Source organism: Boleophthalmus pectinirostris, unplaced genomic scaffold (assembly GCF_026225935.1).
Source record: "Boleophthalmus pectinirostris isolate CB_2022bp ecotype Guang Dong unplaced genomic scaffold, ASM2622593v1 HiC_scaffold_18, whole genome shotgun sequence".
NCBI classification, from domain to species: Eukaryota; Metazoa; Chordata; class Actinopteri; order Gobiiformes; family Gobiidae; genus Boleophthalmus; species Boleophthalmus pectinirostris.
In genome coordinates this window covers 28481017-28494263 of record NW_026571133.1, presented here as the reverse complement: position 1 = coordinate 28494263, position 13247 = coordinate 28481017, and the positions used below count along the sequence as shown (strand labels likewise).

General features: G+C 38.3%; 1 protein-coding gene across 3 annotated transcripts; it reads right to left on the bottom strand.

Annotated features, from left to right (window-relative positions):
- Window positions 1-3509: 3509 nt before the first annotated feature.
- LOC110160624 (PH and SEC7 domain-containing protein 4) lies at window positions 3510-13118 on the bottom strand. 3 transcript variants are annotated; one of them, XM_055153416.1, is made up of 17 exons: window positions 12904-13118; window positions 11135-11990; window positions 10316-10950; window positions 10013-10094; window positions 9394-9682; window positions 8565-9284; window positions 8022-8102; window positions 7817-7929; window positions 7665-7723; window positions 7500-7589; window positions 7374-7417; window positions 7120-7289; window positions 6970-7040; window positions 6753-6898; window positions 4707-4851; window positions 4335-4481; window positions 3510-4267 (listed from the first exon to the last, which is right to left on the bottom strand). In XM_055153416.1, exons 3-17 carry the CDS (start codon window positions 10826-10828, stop codon window positions 3986-3988), a joined length of 2952 nt encoding a protein of 983 aa, XP_055009391.1. In that variant the 5' UTR covers window positions 10829-10950; window positions 11135-11990; window positions 12904-13118; the 3' UTR covers window positions 3510-3985. The 3 variants fall into 3 exon arrangements, with proteins under 3 accessions (XP_055009391.1, XP_055009393.1, XP_055009392.1); XM_055153418.1 differs by lacking the exon at window positions 11135-11990; XM_055153417.1 differs by lacking the exon at window positions 12904-13118 and having other exon boundaries at window positions 10316-11058; window positions 11135-11966.
- Between the last annotated feature and the right edge of the window lie 129 nt (window positions 13119-13247).

The window sequence follows — 13247 nt, the reverse complement described above, 5'->3', positions numbered from 1 at the left end:
TCGGCTGCACAATACAGGCACCGGGCCGGAACAGCTGAGCGCAGACAATGCTGGACTGGACGAGGCGACTGGGATTCACTAAATCTACCACACAGGCCTGGTATGTGTGTCTACAGCAGTCTACAGTGATGATGAGACACTGTCCAAGTGTGATATAACCCTGTGGAGGACCAGGCATGTGTCCCATTACCATTATGGGGGTTAACTCCACCACTGAAGGGGCCCCTGGAGGAAGTGGTGCCAAAAAGGCAGCAGAGGAGTGTGGCCCAATCAGTGGAATGATGGGCTAGACTTGTCCTGCACCAACACCAGTCATCTGGAAAGTACTTCATTCAGCCTGGCTATAGGTATTGAGTTAGCTATTAAAATGTGTCCACTCAAATAGCTGCAAAACATACGATTGATTTGAAATGGCTGCACCTGCTCCTGCACTGCTCATAGTGGTCCATTTTGTTGTATAGTATGGCAAACATCAAATCAGTAAAGCAAAGTTATGTTCTCAAAGCTACCATCTGTAATTAGACTGGTCAACCCAGCATGTTGTATTCACACATATCACCACTAGATGCTATTTGCATTACTGCTGTTTGATAAAATGTGTCAGCTTTGACCTTACAGAAAAAAAAGAAGAAACCCACCCTGAACAAAGGCTACTGGAGAAAATAATAAACTTAGAGATGATAGCTTTACATAAGTCAGGCTGAAACAAGTAACTGGATAAATCAAAAACTGACAATTGAATTAAGGACACAAAAAATATTTAAAACAGTAATATTATGTGCCAATATCTGCACTAGCACTAAAACAACATGGAAATGATATTAAAAGTTAAACCATTACAATGAAGTTATAATTTGATGATGACAATGAAATTCTGAAGACAGGGAACCTACTTTAAATAGTTAAAATACTACATTTTAATGCAAATCCAGCCTTGCTAGTGCATTGCTTATGTGGTCTTTTTAGTGGTCAACTAAATATCATCACTGAAGCGAGCTGTGTGACCTGTGGAATGAGAAATGTGAGTGCACTTCAAATAGTTGCACCTTCCTCAGATTTCAAGAAGGTGCCCCATCTCCTCGGCCTTTGACAATAATGCACCTGGAATAAAAAATGGCAGTGGCCAAACAGAGGGAGTTTGTGTTGAAGAACCAGAGGCGGAGAGGAAACACAGGTGCCCTGTGTTGGACTGGCCAATTAAACAGCACACTGGCCCCGGAGGCAGGAAGCTACTATTGACTGAGAGACATCAAGAAAAACACACCTTTCAAAGCACACACACATTCAACGCTTACACCGAGGTGGATAAAATCTGCCAGGTATCGGGTGATGCCCTGAGGGAAACAACTGACCTGCAGAGGCCAGGAGTCAAACTCAGTGGAAAAAGGGCTCCACTATCGTTAACTGGGTGATTTCAGTTTGATGGCCAAATATTACACTTCAAACAAAGACAGTATGATAGATACTTTTAACATGATGGGGGAAAAAACTGTTGCGATAGCATATGCAGATTAAACATTCTCATACATTCTTTAGATTACATTAACTGACTCAGTGCTGCCGTTAAGCTCCTATCTGGGATGTTTGTCCTGGTCCTGCATCTTAAAAGCTGCCTAAGGAGTGTTGTCAGGGGCACAAATGTATGTGGAGAGAGAGAGGGCAGAAAGAGGTCATGCGTTGAAATGCCCTTAAGCAAGGCACTTGTTTTAACTCTTTCTGTGAAAAGCTTTTAGTACAAGAACTAACATTTGTAAGAAAATGTGTATACTGGATCATATTTGATCTGTGTGTAATTCACAGACTAAAGGAAAATGCCTGGTGTCTCAGTGTGAAAAAGCACACTCGTTACAATTTGTCAAGATCATGATAATCTCTCACATAAAATTCTAAGGAATCATAATTTGGAAAGGCAACACAAATTATCACTCAACATCTATTCCAGAAACTAAGCACAAGGTTTGTAAGATCTCTAAGGGACTTGAAGAACCCTGGACTTGAGAGCCTTAGGCTGGAGGGAAGAAAGAGCAGGAACATTGAAGACAAAAGTACAAAACCGAGTGTGCCGCAGCGTCAGCAGCAGATGGAGAGTGTGTGTCAGGAGAACTGTTGAGTGCAGGGAAATGTTGGTTGGCAAAGATTTGTGCAGTGCCTCATATGAGCATTTCAGAATGAACATGAAAACTATGTTCAAAATTACTTCAATACATAAAAAAAGAAATAAGTGTGTGTTTAAGTATGTTACTTGAAAAAAACATTTGAGACAAGTCCCTAATGACTACAACTAGAGTTCTTGCCTTTTTAAATACCCACCCAGGCCTGACTGAGTTATACAAAGCTCTCCAGAAAGGAATGGTGCACATGGGACAAAAACAAGCCAATTCCTTGGGACAGATGCCCTCTGAACCCAACGGCTAATGCTGCTCTAAGCAGTCATCATTGTTTCTGGAGAAGAGCAAAGACTACACTCCAAGGCCACCACTGTTGAAGTCATGGTCCACAGGCCAAGTGAAGAAGCTTTTGGTCAAGAGCTCTTCTGTGACGTCCACACCAAAGGGCACTTTTAGCACTGACTCCAGTATGTTACCACATCATTAAAACATGTATTTGATCTGTAGGCACCAGGACTCATCCATTTTAATGTTTCAGACATTTGAACATTTAGGTTAGTTGGGCTGGCATGAGATTTCCCAAAGTGCTTTGATCGCCTGAGGCCCCTGTCATTCACAAGCCCCATCCGTCATTCTCATCTGTAGAATCTGACTTTATCTTAATGGGCTGTTGTTGTTTCATTCCGTGAAAGAAGACAGCATCCATTCAGAAACAAAATCCCTATTATTACTCCAACCTAAATGAATGAAGAGGGAGCAACAGGTCCAAACTGCTACTTGGCTGAAAGTGCTATCAGCACTTTTGTTTGTTAATTTGCAATGGACGCATCACATTCCTCTAGTTTGTGTTGTGGTCACATATTGTTAATATTTGTTTTCAATAATAAAGCAGGACAACTGTGGACATCTGGCTTTTATTGTTGGTAGTCTCAGGTTGACTGCTCATAAGTGTCCTGAAGTGAAAAATATGGCTTGGGACACTCCCTAGTTCACAGTCGCATTAAAGACAAAACACTTTGTATATTTTATTTTATTTTTATATATCTACTTATTTAAATCTTCCTTAATGCCCAGTGCAACTAAAATGTCTTATTTACCCACAACCTTAAAAAAAAAAAAAAAAAAATTGTTTTTTTCATATTCATCAGTAAGTACATGCATATTCAAATTAGTAGGTTAAGTAGTAGGTAGTAGGTAAGAAATTTACCCTGTTCTCAAGTAGTGTCTTGCCTGAAGTTCAGGATAGTGAGCAATCTTTAAATGTGTGCAAGTGATACTTATTTTGGTATTCAATAATTTTTTTTTATGTTAAAAAAAAAATTAATGTAGAACCAAGTATGAAAAATAAATTACTTGCATCAATTTATACCAAATGGACTGTGAAGGTAAACATCAAACTCATTGTTATCAGGCAACATTTTATTTTATACAAAAATGAAAATAACATTGGAAGACAGACATTAAAAATAAATCCTTCATTAAAAAGTGACTATCACAACATACACGTTGGACAAATTATCATAAAACATAAAAGTGCAATTGACTTGGAAAGTACCTGACAGCATTCACTTCTGTACAACAGCACCCTCTGTTGACTCTCACATTAATGTCACATGTCCAGTCTGTACCATATGGAAATCCACTAAAAAGCAAAATAAATTATAGGTCCACAAACAATAATTGACAAAAATAAAATAGTTTTCTATAATAATCTAAAAGACTTTGTAACAGATCCCCTGAGGATGCTTCATTAAAAGTGCATAACATAAAATACCTGTCAAGGTAAGATTTAAATAAGACTTTGGTGGTAGTTTACTCAGTGCCACTAGAAATTTCTATATTATAAATCAGCATGAAGTTTTTCTCTGTGTAACACTTTAATCCTCCTTATTCCACTTGGGAACAACAGCCCTGCGATATGTTCGACGTTCTGAAATGTTCCGCTTAACTTTGACCACAGCAGGAGCAGTGACCTCCAGTTCCAGAGATGGGCTGGAGTGGGACTTCTTCAGTCCCCCTTCTTCATCTTCCTCTAAAACCTCAGCACAAATTTTTCTGTCAAAGTGGCCTAGCTCTGCACTGTTTATTGTGCTGTCATCTGAAGTCTTCACGCTCTTCCAGACCTCCAGCACTTGAATGTAGGCCTCATAGCGACAAATCTGATCAAGAAGAAGATAACTTCAACTTGTGTTAACAAATGAAAGGTTTACACAAATGAGACTGTACCTCATGTTGCAGGTACTCTGCTCTCAAACGATGCTCTTCCAGTTCCTTGGCTTTGGCTCTTCTGCCCTCTGGTGGATTTTCATGGAGATATGACAGGTCAGCTCTGAAGGATTCCAGCATTCCCACATGAGACTGCAACTGACGGTCCTAAAAAAATAAAAATAAAATAAAAGCAGCCATAAAAAACAATAATCACACTTATTTAGACTGACACCGCACAACCAATTTTTCTTTGCAACATTTTTGTGAATTCTCATTTTCTATTTGCCTTTTTTACTAAGCTTTGTTCATTATGATTCTAGCCAAAATTTGTAAAAAAAAAAAAAAAAAAAAAAGCATGCGAATAAAAAGTAAAACTTTTTTTTTTTTTACCAGGGTATTAGCAGACTGTGAGGCTGGAAGAATGGGCCGACAGAATCTCCTTTGGGAGCCCACAGCAGCAGGGAAAGGAGGCGATGAGTGGAGTGCTGACACCAGGTTAATGCGATTAATCCACGAAGCCATCTCCGCTCTGGATCTGGAAACACGACAAAACAATGAAACACTGCTCTGTAAGGATGAGTTATATATAATTTCTGATATCTGTATCTGATGTTATCTTAGGGTTTTTGCAAATATCTGTAGTGGCTACAGCAACAGGCCAAATACATGATATATGATATATATATCAATATATCAATATCTATATATATATATATATATATATATATATATATATATATATATATATATATATATATATATATATCTATATAGATATATATATCAATTAGGGGTGTCAAATTATCGCGTTAATTGCGATTAATTAATTACAGTCATATTTAGCGCGTTATGTTTTTTAATCTCGTTAATCTCATTTTTAATCTCTAACTTTAGTGTTTCTGTATGCGAGTTGCTTTATTATAAAACCTGTTTTTATGTGTTGTTGGGACAACAACAACACAAACACAAAAAACACATTTATACATTTTTTTATTTCGGTAATTCCACTCATTGCCGGAAACCCGCACAAAACGTGCGCAGTAACAGCGATGTAAACGTTATGTTAACGTTGGCGGCGTCAGTCACACAATGGACGAGGTGGAAGAGCCAGTAGAACAGTGCACAGGTAAAAACGCATTCGTGTCTTGGAAATTATTCTCCCGACGTGAAATATAAAAGAAAATAACAAATATAATATCGCCTACAACTTAAATGTCACTGGTGAAAATAACCTGCATAGGCTCATGATGTCTGCACTACTGTCCTATAGTGACCTGCCACATGAGGGAACACGCACACAAACACACACAAACACACACAAACACACACAAACACACACAAACACACACAAACACACACAAACACACACAAACACACCTTCATCATCGTCATTAACCTCAGAACGCGCGGACCACGTTTCCTTCCGTAGTTAATGCGCGGACACCGACGTGCTCCCGTGAGCCGCGTGTGGACCGTGTTTTCTCGCGTACGCTGCGTAAACTGCGCTTCCTCCTGTGAGCCTCTAAACCAGAACTAACACCAAGACTAAAACCAGGACTAAACCAGAACTAAAACCAGAACTAAAACCAGGTCTAAACCAGGTCTAAACCAGGACTAAACCAGGACTAAAACCAGAACTAAAACCAGGACTAAACTAGGACTAAAGTAGGACTAAAGCAGGTCTAAACCAGGACTAAAACCAGTGATCTCATATATAAAGCATTTCTCTATCAATAATATTTTTAATATGGTTAAAGAAAGACTGGACTTTTTATTGTCTTTAAGTAGACAAAGGTTATTATGTTCAGATTTCCTCGTCTTTGCTACTTTACAGCAAACAGTTTCTTATTCATGGAGACTTGGGCTCAACAGCCAATTTGGAGAGATTTGTTAAACAATAAAAGACTTTATAAAGTCACTTTTTTAAATCTATATTAGTCTTTTGATCTGCCACAATAATGTAATAATGAATTTAAATGAAAATACCTCAAATTGAAGGCTTTTCTCAGGTATTTTTAGGTGAGATTAAAATGAGATTAATTAGATTAATTAATTACAGATCATAATTAATTAATCTCTCAATTTTTTAAATTGCATGACAGCACTAATATCAATATATATCAATATATATATATATATATATATATATATATATATATATCTATATATATCTATCTATATATATCTATCTATATATATCTATATATATCTATATATCTATCTATATATCTATCTATATATCTATATATCTATCTATATATCTATCTATATATCTATATATATATATATATATATATATATATATACACACATATACACACATACATACATACATTACTTACATACATACATACATACATACATATACACATATACGTACATACAGACCATCCCTACTTGTTAAATTCTCCAGCATGATGAATCTGCATGACTTACGAAGCTTGAAAGAGAAACACCCTCCAGTCGGCCGTCTGCAAACGAAACACATGTGGCCTTTTGGTGTATTCTGCAGCTTCTTCAGCCAGAGAATGATGGACGCTCACTACTTCCTCACTGATCTGCTGCTCCCTTCTGTACTCATCCTGACACAAACAAAAGCCAGATACACTCAAGTTGAACTGATGATCTTTGAAAAAGTCATCTTAACTCTTACCTTCTGGAAGTAAAGAACCATTCCGCGCAGCATAGCATTAAAGATCTTCCAGCCTCTTTTTCCCCAAGGAGCTGCAGTGAAATTAAATAAAATGGCATTGTAAGTTATGGCAGCAAACAAGTATAGATTTCTGTGATTCTCTGTACTTACTGCGTTTGCCATCAACATCAGCATGAATCTTCCTTTGGAGAAATCCCTGTTTGATAACTACTGCATTTTTGTCATGTGGGACATTAAGGAAAGGATTGGCTTTTGAACGAAGTGGTGCAACCTCTTCATTGTCTTCTTCCAACAATACATTGCTTAATTCCTCCTCATCTCTTTAATCCACAAAAGGGATCAATGTAAAAAAAATACATCAAGTGAAGCAAAATGTATATAGGAAATTTTGGGACTACACTTACAATGCCCACTGCAGTGGCTCAGCCTTTATTGAATTGTATAAGCTCTGAAATAAAAATAAATAAATAAACATTTTGAATCTGAAAGTAGCAGTAGTAGTGGTAATATATATATAAAAAAAAGTTTACTTTCAAAAGATCCTTGTTGAAGTTTTCTCCTTCATTCATCCCATCAAGGTTGGACACAAATTTGGAGGAGGACATAGACTTTCCCACATGCTATTGGGAAAAAAGAAATTCTTCTTACCAAGGTAGTTCAAATACTAAACTCTCTAGAGGAGTATTGTTTCGTACCTGTCCATGCAAGTCAGTGTTGAGAAGCATCATAGCACATGTAAGAGCCAATACAGACCCTGGGGATATGTAAAGGGAGGGAAACACATGAATGCTGTAACTTTTGGCTCTTATTTAAACCAAAAAGAAGAAATTTAAACTTTGGGGCTAACCTGGAGAGGAGAAAGAGCCTTGGTTGCACTCATGATAGCGGCAGGAGAAATGCTGCAACACCCGCTCTCTCTCCTGGCTCTCCCCGATGAGAACTACCACACTGAGAAAGGATCTGAGCGAGTGCATCGAAAAGAAAAAACAAATTTATGTGAAATTTTACAAGCTGTAATTATCACGTCACCGCATGCAACTCCGCTTTAATACCTGAGGGCCTGGTCCATAGTCTGCCCACTGAAGTCAAAGTATTTCAGGTATTCTTCTCCAACGGCATGGCTGAAGCTGTTGCTACACAGACAACAAATACTACATTTAAGGTGAAGACCTACAGACAATCTTTGAATATACCTTTTCAACCAAAGACATTTTTAAAATACTTCAGCAGGCTTGACAAATGACACAACCTATGTGTTTTACCAAACAGGCCAAGTACATTATGTAACATTGTTTATGGTAAAATTTAGGTTAACGCCCCATTATAATAACTACACTTTTACTCTTTTCTCTCTTTACTCTTAATAAAGCATGAACAAAGAGTCAATTTCTCATGAACATTTATTTATTCATTTGTTATTTGTTTATTAATAGTTATTCAAGCTTGGCAACAACCTTCCCACTAATCCGTAAATTAAGTAGCTACTAATTCTGAACCCTTCTTATTTGTTCATACTTTTTCAAGGCTAATTCAGGTGTAGTTATTATAAAGTAGTACCAAATTTGGAAATTGGAAGATGATAAGAACATGCTTACTCTTTGTCGAGGTATTTGACCACATCTTTCCGCTGGATGCCGTCCAATTTAAAAAGCCTATCAGCCAAAAGGCGTGCCTCGTCTCTGTCCACTTCTCCATTCATGTGTGCTGTCACAGTTTGGTTGACTTTACTTTGCTCTACATTTTCCCCAGTATTTTCTGTAAGCAACGTTTTGTTTTCTTCCATAGCTTCTTCCTTTTTAACCTCATGTAGGATCTTATTATGTTTTGTTCTAAACTTTTCCGTTACTTTGAGATCAGCGAGAATCTCTTGGGGAGTGGGGCTATATGAGGTGTTTATCTGGATACCCTCCACCTCTTCTGTAGGTGACGGATCATCATGTTGTTCTTGAACCTGATTGCCTGCAGTATTTTGTGATTTTTGTGTATTGTCAGTCATAGAGTCAAAGTCTTTCTGCAGATTAAATGCTTCCAAAGAGTTTTCTTGTGTGGTGCTTTCAGCTGCCGGTGTAGTTACTTCACTGACCCCAGTTTGCTCTTCTTCATCAGCCTGCTCACTGCACACATGTTGATATACGTCTTTGCACATGACTGGAGCTTCACTAGACTCCTCACAAAATTGGTGTGAATTGTTTTGTTCTGTCACCGTCTTTTCCAGAAGTGATAAATCCTCCAGAAGCTGTTGCAAATCGATTAGCTTATCGGTGTTTATACTGAAATTTGTTTCCTCACTTCGCAGTACCTCAGCAGTGACTTCCCTATGAATGACAATAGAAAGGTTTTAATGATGGTTCTCCATAACAATACCATAAAGTGTTTTATACACATTTTCAGTTCTGCTTTTCATAAAGAAGTAGCCACACTCACACTGCATTCAGATGGCAGGCAGCTGTGGCCTCTTCATTAGTCACAAGCTGACCCTCGTCCCGGTCTCCTGCTGCAATTTCATCACCATTTACTAAGGCTGGTTCTTCCTCTAAATCTGTATGTCCAGTCAGCAAAATATCACTTTTATCTGGACTTTCTACCAGCCTTAAATGCTCAATATCATCCTCTATGAATTCTGCAAATTGAATTTCTACACAACTGTGAATGAAGTCTGCTTCAACAGATTCTCTGTTTTTATCCCCTTGTACACTTGTCCTCAGTGATGTACCTTGAAAAAAACATAATGTAAGTATGATATTAAAAAAAGGTAAGGTTCTCTGAGTAACATTTCTGGTGGAGGGTTTGCCACCTGCTTGGAGATGTTGAGATGCTTTGCCAAGAAGTTATACAGTGTGGAATTAAATTTAGCTATCGCCTGGGAGACAGCAGGTGAAGGTGACTAACCAAGGCTAGTTAAAGATCTGTGGGGAGACTGTGAACTCGCAGCGGGCAGTAAGAGTTAAATAACATTTCCATGGAGACAAGCAGGTGGCAGACCATTTACCAGAAAAGTGACATAATGGGCCTTTAAAAATAAAGCGTCTTTTATAGTACTTACCAAATGCATGGTCTAACAGCTTGTGCGTCGAATGTTCCTCTTCCTGTGTTCTATGTGCTTTCGTGCTTTCCGTGTCACATGGCTGAAATTTGTAAAAATCAGTAATATCAATTGTGAGTTAAAAACAAAACATATTTAATTATTTTAAATGACAACAACCAAACAGTGAGCAGAGTGTGAAACTGCTAAAGTAACAATACCTTTATAGATGCCAACAATGACACATGGTCAAATGCTAACGTGGTACTATTCAAATTACTAACTCCATTTATTACACAATATTTAAAGGATCATTAAAGATACCTTTAAATTGGGTCCCATCCATTCCGACTCAGAGCAGAGAAGTAGCCATGAATCAAATTCGTCTTGTTCTTCAGCCTCAGCTTCTTTGAACAGATCACTATGAACACTTTCAGAATGAATAGGGAAGGAAGCGCTGAAAGCTTGTGTCAGAGCATCCGAGTCGGGTTGATTGGCCACAACTTTGTCCGTCACATGTGGAGGCGTCCCAGAGCTTGGCCTGGACATATCCCAGTCCTCTGCAGCCAGGGACGGTGGTGTTGTGTTGCAAACTGGCCATATTATTTGCTCCCAAGTCTCCGTTTCAGCTGCAGTACCTTTGTGGGCTGTGTGGAAATAAATATGTTCTGGCTCTTCTTCCTGAGTTATAAGCAACTCCGTATGTTCCTTTGCCACATCATCTATTTGTCCATTGAGGTATTGATGTTCTGTTGAGGTCCGTGATTCTTGGCAAGGCGCAAAAACAACTGAATTTGTGGCTTCAGGAAGGGAGGAGCAAAAGTCTTCCTCCTCCATTTGCAAGTCAGTTTTTGGTCAGAGAGGTTGTAATGAAAAAACAGCATGTAGCTAAAAAAAGGTTGACATTTGGGTAACAAATGACAGATTTATAACTATCCCGACTGTAAGTGTAGCCAGATCTGAAATACAAGAATGAATCCATCAATTAGCTATTTTTATACCTCTAGCTTGGGCAATCAATAGAGAGCCCGGTAGCTGATACAAATGCACATGAGAACAGGCATTTCCTGGAAGAGAAATACATCAAGTGGAGCATTACTGATTATTTGAATTTATAAGAATAAATGCCTGACACAAACTTACCATGTGTTAAAAATCATCCAATTAAGATTGTGTCTTACAGATGGCTTGTTTTCTGATAACAATAATCTCCAGTGCACAGTACTTGCAATGCTAGAGTGCATTTCTACTTCCTGAGGAAAGTGCAGAAAGTGAGAATAGTTGCAAAGAAAGAGGAGTAGACATGGTGGTGGGTGGAGTTTATGGGCTGTATCTTGTTTGACTGTCTGCTCATTTTAACAGGCTGTTTATTATTATCAGCCTGCACCAATGTGACCCTCACCCGCAAACCGTGAAGGAGTCAAAACCTTTACCGTCATCACTGTTTGCAAGACAAACAGCCTCTGTCTAGCAACATACAGACTGACAATAAAAACATTAGCTGTGCCAAAGCAAGGACAAGCATGGGAGACATGAAAACACCTTACATAAGTCTATTTTCACCTTCATTTACATCCTTCTATGTCGACTTTGCAACTCTCATCCTTCAGGTGCAACCAACATCCGGGACAGAACCTCACCACATTTCCTGTGCTGCAGCTAACTAGTTAGTTCCTGTTGAGGTTCAGCAAGTGATGTCCGTTTATTTAGATGGTGTGTCTTTCTTCAAATCTAGTTGTATTAAACAGTTAATCACTGGTGAAGACAAAGACATAACTTGATGTTGTTAACTGACTGTTAGCTGGATTTCACTATTATGTAAATTTCTAGAGGGAATTACATTACAGAGAGGGGATATATGTATTTAGATAGCTCACCATCAATCAAAAGGAAGCCTCAGTCTGAAAAGAGTCATAATAACAGCGGGAAAAAATCTGGATTTAAGCATGGGTTACCCCCGCGGGGTTTAATATCATATGACCATCTGGCTTGTGTGGTTCTGGGAAAGATAGGATATAATATTACACTAAGTTGCAGTTAAAATTAAAACAAAATACACATCACCAAAAATATTAAGTACAAGGATCTATTGTGAAAATGTTTTGAATAGATTATTTTAGCTTTTGACTCCTGTATTGGAACTACTCCTTGTCTTTGCTGTTGTCTATACAAATGTGATCTCCAGCTATGGAAATAGTGGCACTGATTAATAAAAATGGCTGAACACGCAAAAATATATATGTTTTGTGGCAACAAAAACAGTGCAGTAAGGGATATGTTAAGAAATATCTAAGAGACAGGAGCCCCACCCGCTGGCTTAAAGGCATGCAGGAACACACATACTTGACAGGTAAGAGGAGTGGCTCAACCCCATTCCCCATCTCTAAACTCTAGAGCAAATACGAATGTATAACTCACCTACTTCAATTTAGTGGGCCCAATGACCTACACCCTGCTTAGGAAAATAACTCATCATTAGAATTATCAACAATAATGATTACATTAATGAAATAATACAATAATGCTTAATATTAGTTTGTAATAAATTAATTTGCCACATCACCAAGGCTGGTTTGCTTGCCAAATCACCAAAGTTGCAAGAATTGTGTAAATGTTCAAAACGTGTCAAAATGTGTGTGTGTGTGTGTGTGTTTTTGTTTTTTTTTTCTATTTTGACAGCTTGGAGTCATTTGCAAAGGGTACTTGTTCTTTGTTGCCATCTTTACAGTGCCGGGGAGTGCGTGTTTTTATTGTGCTGTACTTCAAAATGCTACTTTAGTCGATATCTTGACTGAGTTCCTACAACCGTGCTACATGTTAGCGTTTATGTATAAAAATGTTCTTAAATAAAGCAGCATTCGTATATTTGATTTGATAAGCTAGCTTTAACTAGCGTTAGCATTTATAATTACCGTAGGAATTCAAGAGCTGAGGGTACCTCCTGCTTGGTCTCCGCGGTGTTAAAGTTCAAAGAGAAGACATCTTTGTTGGGTGGATAATGCAGCAGTCATCACTATTTTATGGGGAATTGTCTATTGATGAAAAATGCGCTGTTGTGTTTGCGTCGTTTATAATCTGAAGGCATCCTCAAAACCATCATAATGATCGGTGCGGCTGAGAGATGTCACCCCGTGCCTGCAGAGGGCGCTACTCGGTGTCCACCAACACAAACCACAAACCCTGCGCACACTTCCACACCTGCCAAGTCCGCTTCTTTATAGCGACTTTGAGCTTTTTCTTTCTTTTTTTTGTCTTT